We start from the raw sequence: 13,287 nt of genomic DNA, 5'->3' as shown, positions 1-13,287 counted from the left end.
TTCTCCTAGCAACACAAGAGAAAACCTTTAAATTAAGCTTAAAGTCAAAATAGCAGGTGGAATTTGTTTAAGACATCTTGACACAAACTTCAAAATTCACGAAAATAACATTTTATGTATTTATATTTATCAGTGGTTACAGTTTGTAAAAAGTAAAGAAATGGTAAAATGTTAAGTGGAAAATGTACAAAGCAGAAATTATGTTTCAAAAAAAAACTTCATTGTGCAAATGAACCAGTTTCCAAACAATTTTTATTACAAGATATACTTTTAAGATGAACTAAAAGTCAATTATTACATTTTTTTAGTGTCAGGAAATAGGGAAAACAGTTTGAGTTGAATTTAATGGATTTAGAACTTTTGAGTTGTACTTATCTATTTTCTGCATGTAAATTCCACAGCCTAATGTAGGCTATATAACAAAACTAAAATAAACTTAAATCTGATTGGAATGGACTAATGACCATCATTGCATAGTTGCAAATACCCATGGTAAATAATAAAATACAGAACTTAAAAAAAAATCCTCTGGTATAGCATTCCTGGGGAAAAAAAAATTAACATCTGGATGCCACCCTAAAAGTAATGTCTCATTTTTATAACCTCATTCAAGTAGCCATAATGTTCCTAAAATCTGTAGTATGTGTGATGAGATTGTCTGGATTATATAAAACCATGCTGGAATAACTGGAACACACTGAGTTGTCAGTGACATAAAGTGTGTCTAAAGAATTCACCTGTTTGTATTCTCTTTATCGCACTTCTGAGTAATATAGGAGTAGGTAGATAGGTGTAAAATATCTAGAGGATTTTTTTAACCTGTAAAACATTTGTTTTAATAATTTAATAAGTTAAAATCTTTCTTAGGAAAATTAATGGTCACCAAAGATAATAATGCATTAATATATCTTATGTGTTCCTGTTGTGCAAATTTTGGTGTAAATACTTTCTTAAGTACAAAAATTATTTTGCAGGCCAAATTCATCACTGTTGAAGAGAGTACATTAGTATGGCTTACTTTGGAATTAATTCTCCTAACTCAATAAAGTAAACTCTTCATCTGATTCTTAACAGACATACTTTTAAGCCAATTATTTTCATAGGATCATACTTAGATAACTCACACTAATGTCTAAAGGACTTTACTATGAATCATCAAGCAATGTCCTAATACTATGTACAGATAGAATTAGCCCAGTGTGCTTTTACCATTATTCACATTGAAGAATTTTCAATTCAGTGTTTTCCTTCAATTGTCTACCATGCGATGGACTTAGATTCTTCTTGCATCCTCCCAAAGAAACTGATACTTTTCTTTTTTTCTACTTAAGACTGCTGCATTTTAAATATAACGAACTGACTTTGCAGAAGTATGCTGAATGTTCTTATCGAGCGCTTAACCAAGCACTGTTTTTGTTTGGATTTTTATTTTCAATGGTGGTATGCCACTCACTCAACTCTGACCTGCCTACTTAGTCATCTGAAAACAAGTTACAATCTTTAGTAGATAGCATGGTGATAAATCAAGCTTCATTTCTATGTATCAGCTTCTAAATTATATCACAAACTAAAGAGCAATGAATGGTTCTTTAAAATATGTTTGACCAGAGGGAAGACATAATGAATATGCACGACAAGAAAACAAATAAAATCCCATTTTCAGAATGTTTTACATTGTTTATTGTAAACCAGCTCCCCCTCCACCTTATTATAATGAATCAACTTTTTCCTTTCTTCAGTAAGGCCATAGCTGGTTTTTATTTCTGACTAGTTACCCAAATGTGTTTTCACATAAGCAAAACTAACATGCTGCTATTAATCACCATAAACTTTTAAAAAGTGTGGTTTCATGGATAACTGGTACTTTGGGAGTTTTATAACCCTTTTGGAGTCTTAGCCGGCACATCTCCTCTGCAAGTTCATTCCAGAAAATGTGCTTTGTCTTTTCTTTAGTAATCCGAGACCACTCTAAAATTAAGGCCATCAGGGAAATAGCAAACTGGATGATGCATTTTCTTGTAGTGTTTTTTGTTTGTTTGTTTTACACTACAGCATGATCAAAAGATCTTTCTGAGACATTATCAGGCACCTGTAAAATAAAACATGTGTTAATGCAAGTTTTATGGATTATAGTAGAAAAGCAAGGCTTATATTTCTGGTATCCATATGTGCATGTGTTTTGTGGTATACATGTATGTGTATGCATGCCTGTGTGTGAGCACATATGTACAGGTACATGTGGAGACTGGAGGCTGATGTTGGGTTATCTTTCTTGATCATTTTCTACCTTATTTAAGCAGGTTCTCTCACTGGAATCCAAAGCTCACAGATTCTGCTAGTGTAGCTAGCCAGCTTGCTTGGTGATCTTAGCTGAGCCTCCTACATGTTAGAATTAGAGGCAAGGCATTTACATGGGTGCTAGCAATCTCAAGTCTAGTCCTCAGCACTGCTCAAGAAATATTTTATCTGCTGAGCCATCTCCCCAGGCTCTTATATTTTTGACACCAATTTAATTTCACTTGCTTCCTATTCTACCATGCTGATGAAATTTACTGTCTCTTTTATATGAAACTTGGAATGAAGAAAAGCCACTGGTAGTAGAAAGAGTACAGAATAGTAAGAAAAGCAGGAGAAAAGAGTGAAAAATCTTGAATCCCAGCTTCCAAGGTTCACAAGCCTATGCAAACTACCTGTGAGATTGTTGCTTAATCTAAAACAAGGATATTAATTTCATAAAATCATACTGGTTGTGGACTGAAAGGAAATATGTGAAATAGTGCTTTATCCTCTGGGCTACATAGATGTTAGATGTTTATGGTCCTAGCAGTACAAAGATACATTTTGGCTACATTGATCATGTCTTTCTATCTCTATAGATAGAGCTACTGAAAAGAGAAGACTTACTTTCATCATCTGAATCAAATCCAAAGAGTGTCTGACATTTCTTTTGTGCAAGGTGAGCCTCAAGTGCTTCTGCATTACAGTAGGTGGTCAGGCATTTGCCACATCGTAATCTTTCCACTGGTTTTTTACATATGTTATCTTGATCAGAACAGGCATCTACCCGATCAGTCAGAAATTTTCTGCGTTTTGGCATACTAAGGTATCGTTCATCAAGGTAACTGGGAGGCAAAGGTCTAACGTATGGCTTTGTTAAAATTAAGCCATATGAAGTATGTTCACTTGAAAGATTTGGTTTAGATGGTGCCTGAGATACTGACAGGGCACTGTGTTCTTGTGATACAACATTGGTTAAAACAGAACCATTTTCTGTCCTGTTTCTGTTTATATCTGATTTCAGAGAAGGATCTGACGCAACTAACAGTGTTTGCTCTATTTCACTGTGTCCATTGACTAAGTCACTGGTACTATGACTATTTTCAGGATTTGGCTCTATGGCAGGCATCTTTTGGTCTATCAAGCTTATATTTGAAACAGTATCATCAGAATGTTCATTTCCATTCTGAAATAAATTGTCTGTTTTCTTTTCCATAGTGTCTATATATGTCTTTGGTTCTGTAGAATCTTTCCTTGATTTACTAGTAGAAACTGGCTGATAAACCGTTTGGTTCTCATCACTAGAAGGGTCTATTTCCTGATGATTAAGAACTGCTTCACTCAGTTGTATAGATGATTCTGGTGTTTTGCTTAAGTAATGCTGGGCTTCGTGTTCATATAACATAGGAAGATCTTCAAAAAGCTCATGGCATTCTGGAAAACTACACTGAGCTTGAAATATCCGGTGACTTTTTGTATGCTGGGCAAGCTGGAATGGCAGCTTAAATGACTCGTTACAATTAAAATGCAAACAAAAGTACACATTTGGATAGCTGTGTCTATTAAGGTGATCTATAAAATGTTGAGAATCTTCAAACTGCCTTTGGCAAAATTTGCATTTTCCTTTGCTCCACTTCATTACTGTTTGCCGCACATTTAAATCAGTTGGATGTACAGTCCTTGCATGCATATTTAGAAATCCAATTCTTTTAAATATCCTTACACAGCCAATAGCAGGGCACTTGAAATTACCTTCTTGGTCTGTAGCATATACATCTTTTGGATGGCAAACAGTTCCATTGATTTTATGAAGTACTGATGATTCTTGATTCAGGTCATAATCATCTTCACAATCATCTTCATTCTCTTCCTCTTCATAGTCATCATCACATTGAGGTAAAGACTCTGAGATATTATTGAAAGAAGTGTCTGGTTTGCCATTTTCAATAGCATTCTCTGCTATACCAATAGGAATTTTAATAAATTCAGCCACGTGTTCATGGATGACCTCTTTGTTTCCATCAGTGGAAGCAGTCAATGTTTCTATTTCCAAACCCTTAGTATTTGAATTCCCATTTTCAAAAGAAATGGAAGTTTTAGAACAATTTATTTCTTCCAGAGTGATGACTTCTGGATCATCCTGTTGTGCTGTAGCAATCTGTTGCCTCTGGATCTTCTTAACATGGTTCTTTAAATGCTTCTGCATAAGTCCTCTGTTCCTAAATTTTCTACCACAGATCACACATGAAAAGCTGCCTTTTTTCTGATGAGCCTGAGCATGTCTTACAATGTGGCCACCAAGGAATTCCTTGTTACATAGCATGCATCGATGCCTTGGGACACTGTGATCCACTTTGGAAGTATTAAGAGCACTGAGGCTTCTCTTTGCATTAACATGGCCTTTAGACGGCACTCCAGACACATCATCAAGATCCATCTCTCCAGTGCTCTGATCAGTGAGTGTGTCAAGCCCTTCATCCACACTCTGCTGTTCCACTGTCTTTTTTAGACTACCTGCAGAACTTTCCAGTGTATTTTCATTCAGAAGTCTCACTGCTGATTTATCACGCAGTAATGCCACACAGTTTTTCTTAATCATTACAAAGTTCCAAAACTCAGGATCAAAAAATAATCCTTTTTTCAAAATTGGAAGTAATTCAAAACGAACACGATTTTGAACAGTACTTGTACCTTCACTATACTCTTCATCAGGACGTCTGTAAAGCTCTTCAACAGTGTGGTAGGCCTCTAAGGAACGCTCAAGAAAAAATACTGACAGAGCACAAACCCTGACGATTTCTAGATCATTTGGCAAAAAATGTGCGATGGTCTTATAAATAAGACATTTAGTTTCAGGATCATCATGAAGATCAAGCTGAAGGGCACAACCACATATTTCAACACAAATTTGTAAGCCTTCTTCTTCAACCTAGAAAAACAAAAATAATTCTACTAAATATAACTTAAAAATTATTCAAACTGCTTTCATGTTTAAATACAACTCCAAAAGGAAAAAGCTTCATGACACAGTGTTCCAAAGTATGGGAAAGATTTCTAGTGTACATCTCTTCAATAATTATGTTTTTTTACCCTTATACAGCACATATCTTTTATTAAATGGTAATAACCTGATAGGGTTTTATATTTAATTTTCAAGAGTGACAAGACCAATAACCACAATATAAAATACTTACAAACTTTATTTAGACTTTCTTTCAATTCTGGGCTCATTTGGAGGATCATTCTCATTCTCTGACAGAAAGGTCAATGCATACTATTTCAAATAGATGCTGAGAAGTAATTAAATTATTTTTTAATAGCTGTGCAAATTTTGTCATACTAAATAGTACTTTTAATATTGGTATATTATTGTTATTATTATACAGAATAGGCAATTTCTTCATATTTATACAAAAATGAAAGGGGCATCATACAAATCTAATAAAGTAGAATAATAAGCCTACTAGAAATTGTATGAAAAGAAGTCAACCTTTACTTCTGCTAATGATAATTATATTAGCTTTCACTACAGAATATTTTATTGATCTACTGCAGTCAAGTTTATTCCTGTAATGGTTAAAATAATCAATACTTATTTGAATAGGACAAGAAATCACAATGTATTTATGTTATAAGGTATCTGTGTATGTTGCATGTCATACTGCCTACATATGGTTATGGATTAAAGGAAAGAGTAACCATTTGTAAATCTTCTTAGTCTCTTATATTCTGGTAATCCCACTTAACTACATACAGGTTTACCATCAACTAAGATTTTTCTGAGACAGTTAAGGGGTATTATCAAATCATTTTTAAATTAATGTTCAAAACCAGAACTTATTATGGTAAAAATGATAAATTTGCTTAAGTCATAAGAAAAGCATTTCATATGGAAGCAACTGTTCTCAAATTAAGTAACAATAAACTGGCTTTCCCCTCTTTATTTCATGTACCATGCTGAATGTTTGAAGCTGGATAGAAAAGATTGTGGCATACAGAGAATGCAGCCTTAAAATCTAAAAACTAAAAGGATAAATATCATATGTACCTCATCTTTAATGATTTTCATGAAAGGAAATATGACTCTCACATTAGTTGCTGTTCTTAAAAGTTGGTAACATTGATCTACAAACACTTGTTTTGAAGGATTAGATTTAAGCTGTAGTTTACTCCATATGAAAATCAACTCCCTGCAAATGAGAAAAAGACATACATCAAAAAATAGTTTATTCAAGGACAGACATTAGTTCCTTTCCCCGATTCTAGACGGTCCTAGTTAGAATATACGTAAAGTAGTTATAAAAGTGCAAGCTACATGTCCTACCTTTGAGATTAACAGAAGTTAAAAGAGAAAAATAAAAAATTATAATTTTGAATTGATAGTAATGATTTCTAAAAAAAATGCTGGCATGCCTAAGAAATATATAGTATTGAGTCAATGCAGTTCTAATTTTAATGTACTAATACTGATGTTATAACTTTAAAACACACACTTTGACCTTTAGTGTACTACTGTCAGAACACCATCCAAGAATGGAGTCTTGTGACCTCAGTTTCTTCAAAAACATAGAATTGTTCTGGGAATGTCTTTTTGTGTCCGTCCCATGTGTAGTGAATAGGAATGAGTTTACTTCGGATTAATCGGCTACTGTTATTTGCTTATATGCTTCTATGGAAAAACATGCTTTTGACATGTGTGACTTGCCCCTGTAATTGTAATCTTATTCATGTGACTCTTCTTAACCCTCAGAGTATAAAATGTTGGATGTTCTGAATAAAACTGGGGGTTGCTTGAGGCTTTAGTTCAACTCATTTATTGAATTCATTCTCCCAGGTTCCAGTGCCAACTAGAGCAATAATTCTGTTAAAATACTAAAAGTAATTTTAAAATTTAAGCATATTCTAGTACGAAATTGTATCCTTTAGATCATCTTTAGATTATGTACTTTTCTGCAATATTTTTGAACAGACAAACTACAGAGCACTTAAAGCATTTCACAGAAATGATTTTCTAATACATGGCCAAGGATGAACAAAAGACAATTAGGCAGGAGAATCTGAGGTAAAGGCAATGCATAAGGATTTAACTCATATTAGCATTCTTTAAAATCTGCCCTAATAGTTATACAAAGCACTGTAATTTGAAACTACTAAACTAGTTGGTGGAGAGTTTCCGTTTTCAAATGTTATTTACTGTGTATGTCTTGTGAGCACAGAACATGCAAGCAGACTTGGGCTCACCAAGCACAGGGCTCCTTTCTACATAAGAGGGTGTTATCCTGTAAGTAAGACCACGTAAATGTTAATTCCACTAGAAAAAAATGTAACAAATCTGGTATCAAAAAGTTCTTTGGGTCAAAACAGAATAACAAACATTTTTCCGTTAAAAATTCATTACTCCATTATTCTGTATTATGAATTTTTAAAAATGACTACTACTACTCTAGGAAGAAGTAACATTGTGTTTGCTATTCAGAGATTTTGGTTTCAAATCTCCTGAAGCACCGACTTGTGAGATGTTGGATGGGCTTGTTTATGAATCATATTTCCCAGCTACTAATGTATGTAAATTTCCTCAGTAACAATGTATGATGAAGATAATAACTGATATTTAAAAAAATAAAAATATCCAATGTCCACTTACCTTTATTATTTAAAGACATCCCTAGTGAACTGCCTGGTATGTACTGAAGTTTCATTGTTACTAGCTTCCTACATACATTCAATATAACCTTCAAGATACCAAGAAATAACATTTGTTCAATAAATTTTTATTAACTGATAATCTGGGGTATTTCATTTTATTTTTACTCTGTTACTATTGTTTCACAGATGCCAAGCAACTAACTATTCTATAATTAAGCTACTGCCTCATCCAGATAATCTGGCAACTCTTATATTCCTAAATGCTGAAACTTCTTGAGGAATTTAGTAAGATAAAGTGTATACATGAAATGAGATTAAAGATGATGGTAAACGAGCCAGGCGGTGGTGGCGCACGCCTTTAATCCCAGCACTCGGGAGGCAGAGGCAGGCGGATCTCTGTGAGTTCGAGGCCAGCCTGGTCTACAAGAGCTAGTTCCAGGACAGGAACCAAAAACTACGGAGAAACCCTGTCTCGAAAAATTTAAAAAAAAAAAAAAAAAAAAAAAAAGATGATGGTAAACATTTTAAATAAAGTGTTTTAATAAAATGAAGATTAAAAAAGAAAGCACACAGATTAATTTGAATTATATTTAAAAGTATACATGGCTTAACTCTGCAACAGATTTTTAAGACAAAATGATAGCTAGAAACCATAAATGATCCATTCAGTATTTTACAAAAGAACATATTACAAATATATACATAGTTATTTCCCAACTTATTCCAAGGTAATATGAGATTTTTAAATGAACATTGAACACAAAAGATTTGTTTTTTAATTCTTAGGTGATAAAAGTTTAATTTCCCTTTTGTCTTTATAAAATCAGGAGAGGGGTGGTCAGACTTGGTAAACAAAATACCTGCCCCCCCCCCCCCGCGCCAAAATGAGCCTGGAGAGATGGTTTGGTGGTTAAGAGCTTGTACTGCTGTTGTAGAGAACTCTAATTTAGTTCCTAGCACCCATGGGTCATGGCTCACAAACACTAGTCAACTCCAGAAGATATGATGCCATCTTCTGGTCTCCAAGAGCATCTGCACTCACATGTACATGCCCATATACATACACACACAGTTGAAAAAATAATAAAACTAAACATTTTTATTTTAAATAGTTAAATAATTTCACACAACCATAAGGAAAATATTAGTGCAAACTCCACTAATCAATCCTCCTTCTGTTCATCATTTCCTCATTTCATCTTCTGCATCAGAAACACTTACCATATGTAGTACATGTCCCCGTTCTGGAGCTGTGGAATAAGAAAGGATTCACAAAGTTGCAAGGCTAGCAAAGTCTTTCCTTCCTTTTCAGTGTTACAGATGATATCAATCCCACTCTTGCAGTCAGTTTTCAATAAATGCTATAAGAAGAAAAGAAGAATCAGTTCCTGCCATTAACAATGTATAAAAATCTAGTTGCAGTTACTGTTCAAATACTTGCAAGTACTGGTAGATTTCTAGTTTCTTTATACACTATAGCAATTTCATGGTCTCACATGGTCTAGCACATGTGTTTCACGAGTACTTGTAATGTCATCAATGCCTATGGGTAAGATTCAGATTAGGAAATAATTCCTTCTTTTATTGTGAAAAGCAAAATAAACATAAGCATTTAGCTTCTTAGCACTTTAAGAGGAAAAAAACATGCTTCTTAGTTTCTGTCTGTATCATACCAAAAATTTAGTAAGTATATTGTATTAATTCAATTTGTTATTATCAGATTCTGACTAATTCACATGAGCTTGAAGAATGGTCACCAGAGAACACATTTAGATAATGTGATCTCTAAATCTTTGTATTACTGCACATGAAATGCAATAACAATGGGCTTTTGTTTTAATTTTAGTAAGGTTAATAAAATGTAATAGGGAAAAAAAGGATACCTCCTGGAACAGCTGATCTTCTACAGGTGACATAAACAGACAGGTGAAGAGTGCTTGATGGAAGTACAAGTCTTTACCAATTTCTGGGTGATTTATACAAGATTTAATAAGAGCCATTGCTTCAGGGATGCGTTCACAGGCAATTAGGTATCTGGCACGCAGTTCAAAGAACAGTGGATTTTCAGAACTTAAGTATTTGTTCACTATATTTAAAAAGAAAACATTATTACTCTTAGAAAGTATTCAGACTTTCTTGTTTAAAACTTTACAACTAAAACATCCTATCTAATTAACTGTTTAAGTAACATGTTCCATAGTAAAACTTTTTTTGAATAGTCACTTAATAAAGCTGTTAAAATGAGAATAAAACATCAAAACAGTACTCAAGAAACACTAGTTGATCCAAAACCACAGAGAAACCCTGTCTCGAAAAACCAAAAAAAAAAAAAAAAAAAAAGAAAAAAGAAACACTAGTTGATTTCTTCTTACTCTAAAAAAGGGGGTAAAAACAGAAATAAAACTGTATAAAGGGGGAAAATCAAATGTCCTTCTTTTAGTTCATCAATACATTAGAATGTTGAAGTGTAAAATGCTCCTCCAGCCTAAGATTACACTCTTTATTCTTATATTCCCATATTCTCATTATAAAAGATTGAATGCTAAATTAGTACATTAAAACCACATTAAATCAGATTAACTGTACATAAATGTAAGCTAAGTTAAAGAAAAATCTAATTCATGAATAATTAAATATTAAATAAAATTAGTGCAAAGTTGTACCAAAGAGGTCTATTAATGTGTTCATGTATCCCCATGGATAACTACTAACTTATGGTTACTTTCATTTTACAAATACAAACACACTTAACTGTATAAGCTATTTAAGCCTAACAACAACCTTAGGACAAGTACTATGTTATTCATTTTAGAGATTAAATGACTTTTCCAATGACAAAGAAATTCTAAGTGGCAGAGAATGAAGTGGAACCATATTTTATGATTTTTAAATCTAAACATTTCACAATTATTTAAGTTTCATCAAAAGCTACTGAAGTGTTTATGGACTATATTTTATTTTGACTTAAATATTTTACTTATACTTCAGTTTAAAATGTATAAGTAAATGCTGACTTGGAATTAATGCAAAAATAAATTAGTGTCTGAAATTCACAAGGATTACATCCAAAAGAGGAGTCATCTATATCAATGAGGCGGTAGTGAACCTTTGCCCAAAGTGATGAATGCTAGTTAGTTACAAAAGAAATATGTTCATTACTTTAATGTGATTCCCACCTGAAGACCCATCAGCCTTCACACCAGCTAACCACAGATCTAGCACTTCCTCAAAGAAGCCTAAAAGCTCCCTTAAAAGCCTAATAAACTTTCTTCTCTCCTGCACTCTTCAAAAAATTAGATAAAAAATATTGTTGTGTATTGTACTCAGGTTAAAAAACTAGTTAATGGAGATTATACTCAGATTAACAAACATGTAGCAGCAAATTCCTTTCCCTTCTGCTTTCTAGCATTTGTGGTTTCTTGTTGCTATCCTCTATCTTCTCTGGCCACATTTCCTAGTTTATTTTCATTATGCCTCTTATCTTTTCTATATTTTACTTTTTATGTTTCCTCAATAAGCAAGCCTTTCTCCCCAGTTCCAACTGTCTCCCTCTGATTTTCTCTAAGTGCTTGCCAAGATCCAAACATCAAGCAGCAGCTTCCCTTGCTCCCCTTGGGTTCTTCACACTTAGCATTAAGCCCAGCATTATTGTCCCTTCGCCACACACTCCACTTCATAATCTGGTACAAATATCCCAACATATTCATCACATGCTGCTGTAAACTGTTCCCAAGTTGGAGAGCTTGTCTGTTATCTTGGGCTTTCTTATAACTATACTTCATAAACTCCATGATTTCAAAATATTTTCTACATTTTTGTGCTTATGCACTATGGTTTATTCATACATCTTAAGTTTTGGTGATCCAACGTATCTTAGAACTCACATTTTAATACTATGGGAAACTAAAGAATTAACAAGTAGGAGTACAGAAGTGAACCTCCTCCTTCAGTAAGAAACTTTGGCTCACAAGAGTCCACTGTGGATCTGTATGGCTAAGAAGGATGTAAGTAATGAGAGGATAAGACAAAATTTTATTAGTTTAGGAAATACTATCCTATTTGAAATTTAATCGATTCATTCATTCATCATGTGATCACTCAACCAATATGTGTCAGTATTAAGTAATTGCTGTGCACTGGGTACTTGACTAACTATAGAATAAGATACAAGAATGTGTTAGCATAGTAACAGGGATAATAAATTCAGAGTTCCAGCTTTACAAGAGAACTCCTATGCAATGAATGCATGCTATTTTTATGAAAGAAAGTTTAGTGTTTGGGCTTTAAGCAACAACAACAACAAAAAGCATTCCTAGTTAAACAAATTTTAAAAATGTAACTGTAGGGATAAAAACAAACACCCTGTATTACCCAGTAAATATGTCAACAGTCTCAGTACCATTACTAGAAAGAAATGTAACAAAGCTGGTGTCAAGAAGCACTTTGGGCCAAGTTAGAAAAGAAATGGTTTTGGTTTTGACTCTCCTCAAGTACCTATCTCCTGAGATGCCGGTTGGGCTTTAAGAATAGCTTGCAACACTGGATCCTCCCATGGGCCACCATCTCTAATGATTCGAGTCACCAGTTCCAGATTCACATTTCCATATCTGCGGAGGTGATTCTGGCATTCCTACAAGAGAAAAGTCATTTTGGCTTTGTGAATTTAAAGGGGTTAAAAACTACTTGATTATCATTGTCTGTAAAGTGGCTGATGGCCACATGACAGCTACTGAATTATAAGAGAAAAATGGCACCATTGCAAACTAAGTAGGGTGGCAAAACTCAATTAGTAACAAAGAGGCTTAATGCCAAAGGTTACACAGATAAACATAATCAGTCCTAGAAAACTCCCGTTAAAATGTAATAAAAGGGGAAAACTTACAGGTGAATCACTTGTAGTGAAAGAGCCAGGTTGCAAAAAGCTGAAAATTAAATGCTGTTAAATTACATATGGATTCAGAAAGTCCCTGCTAACAAAGGCAGGCAAGAGCCTAAGGAGAAATGCTCAGAATGTACACTCTATGCGGAGGAAACACATGTACCTTACTCTGACCTGAACTAATGCCAAATCTTCCATTTCCCTTTGTTTGGAAATTAGATTTGTGATTAGCAGATGAATAAACAACAGGCTGAGGAAAGAAATCAAACCTGTAATACGAGCAGTTTACATCAGGTTTTAGATAAAGGTAAGTTAATAAAATGTGTAGTATTAAGTACTCTCTATCTTCTATATTTTTTTAAAGGGGTGAACAAGTGTCTCCTTAGGATATATACATTCTTTTATTTATTTATTTTTAATTGATGTGCACTGGTGTTTTGCTGTGGTGTCGAGTCCCCTGGAACTGCAATTACAGACAGTTGTGA

At 33.8% G+C, this 13,287-nt stretch overlaps 1 protein-coding gene across 1 annotated transcript in view; it reads right to left on the bottom strand.

Annotated features, from left to right (window-relative positions):
* Positions 1 to 234: 234 nt before the first annotated feature.
* The window catches only part of Znf654 (zinc finger protein 654), a 53,721-nt gene continuing 40,668 nt past the window's right edge, over positions 235 to 13,287 (bottom strand). The window contains exons 4-9 of the mRNA XM_057765456.1: positions 12,418 to 12,553; positions 9,807 to 10,009; positions 9,145 to 9,284; positions 6,326 to 6,467; positions 2,905 to 5,206; positions 235 to 2,089 (exon numbers count right to left, since the gene is read on the bottom strand). Of these exons, the coding sequence (XP_057621439.1) occupies positions 2,082 to 2,089; positions 2,905 to 5,206; positions 6,326 to 6,467; positions 9,145 to 9,284; positions 9,807 to 10,009; positions 12,418 to 12,553 (2,931 nt within the window). The 3' untranslated portion in view covers positions 235 to 2,081. The remainder of the gene's footprint in view (positions 2,090 to 2,904; positions 5,207 to 6,325; positions 6,468 to 9,144; positions 9,285 to 9,806; positions 10,010 to 12,417; positions 12,554 to 13,287) is intronic.

The sequence above is a fragment of the Chionomys nivalis genome, chromosome 3 (assembly GCF_950005125.1).
Source record: "Chionomys nivalis chromosome 3, mChiNiv1.1, whole genome shotgun sequence".
Classification (NCBI taxonomy): Eukaryota; Metazoa; Chordata; class Mammalia; order Rodentia; family Cricetidae; genus Chionomys; species Chionomys nivalis.
This window is presented reverse-complemented; position numbering and strand designations above follow the sequence as displayed.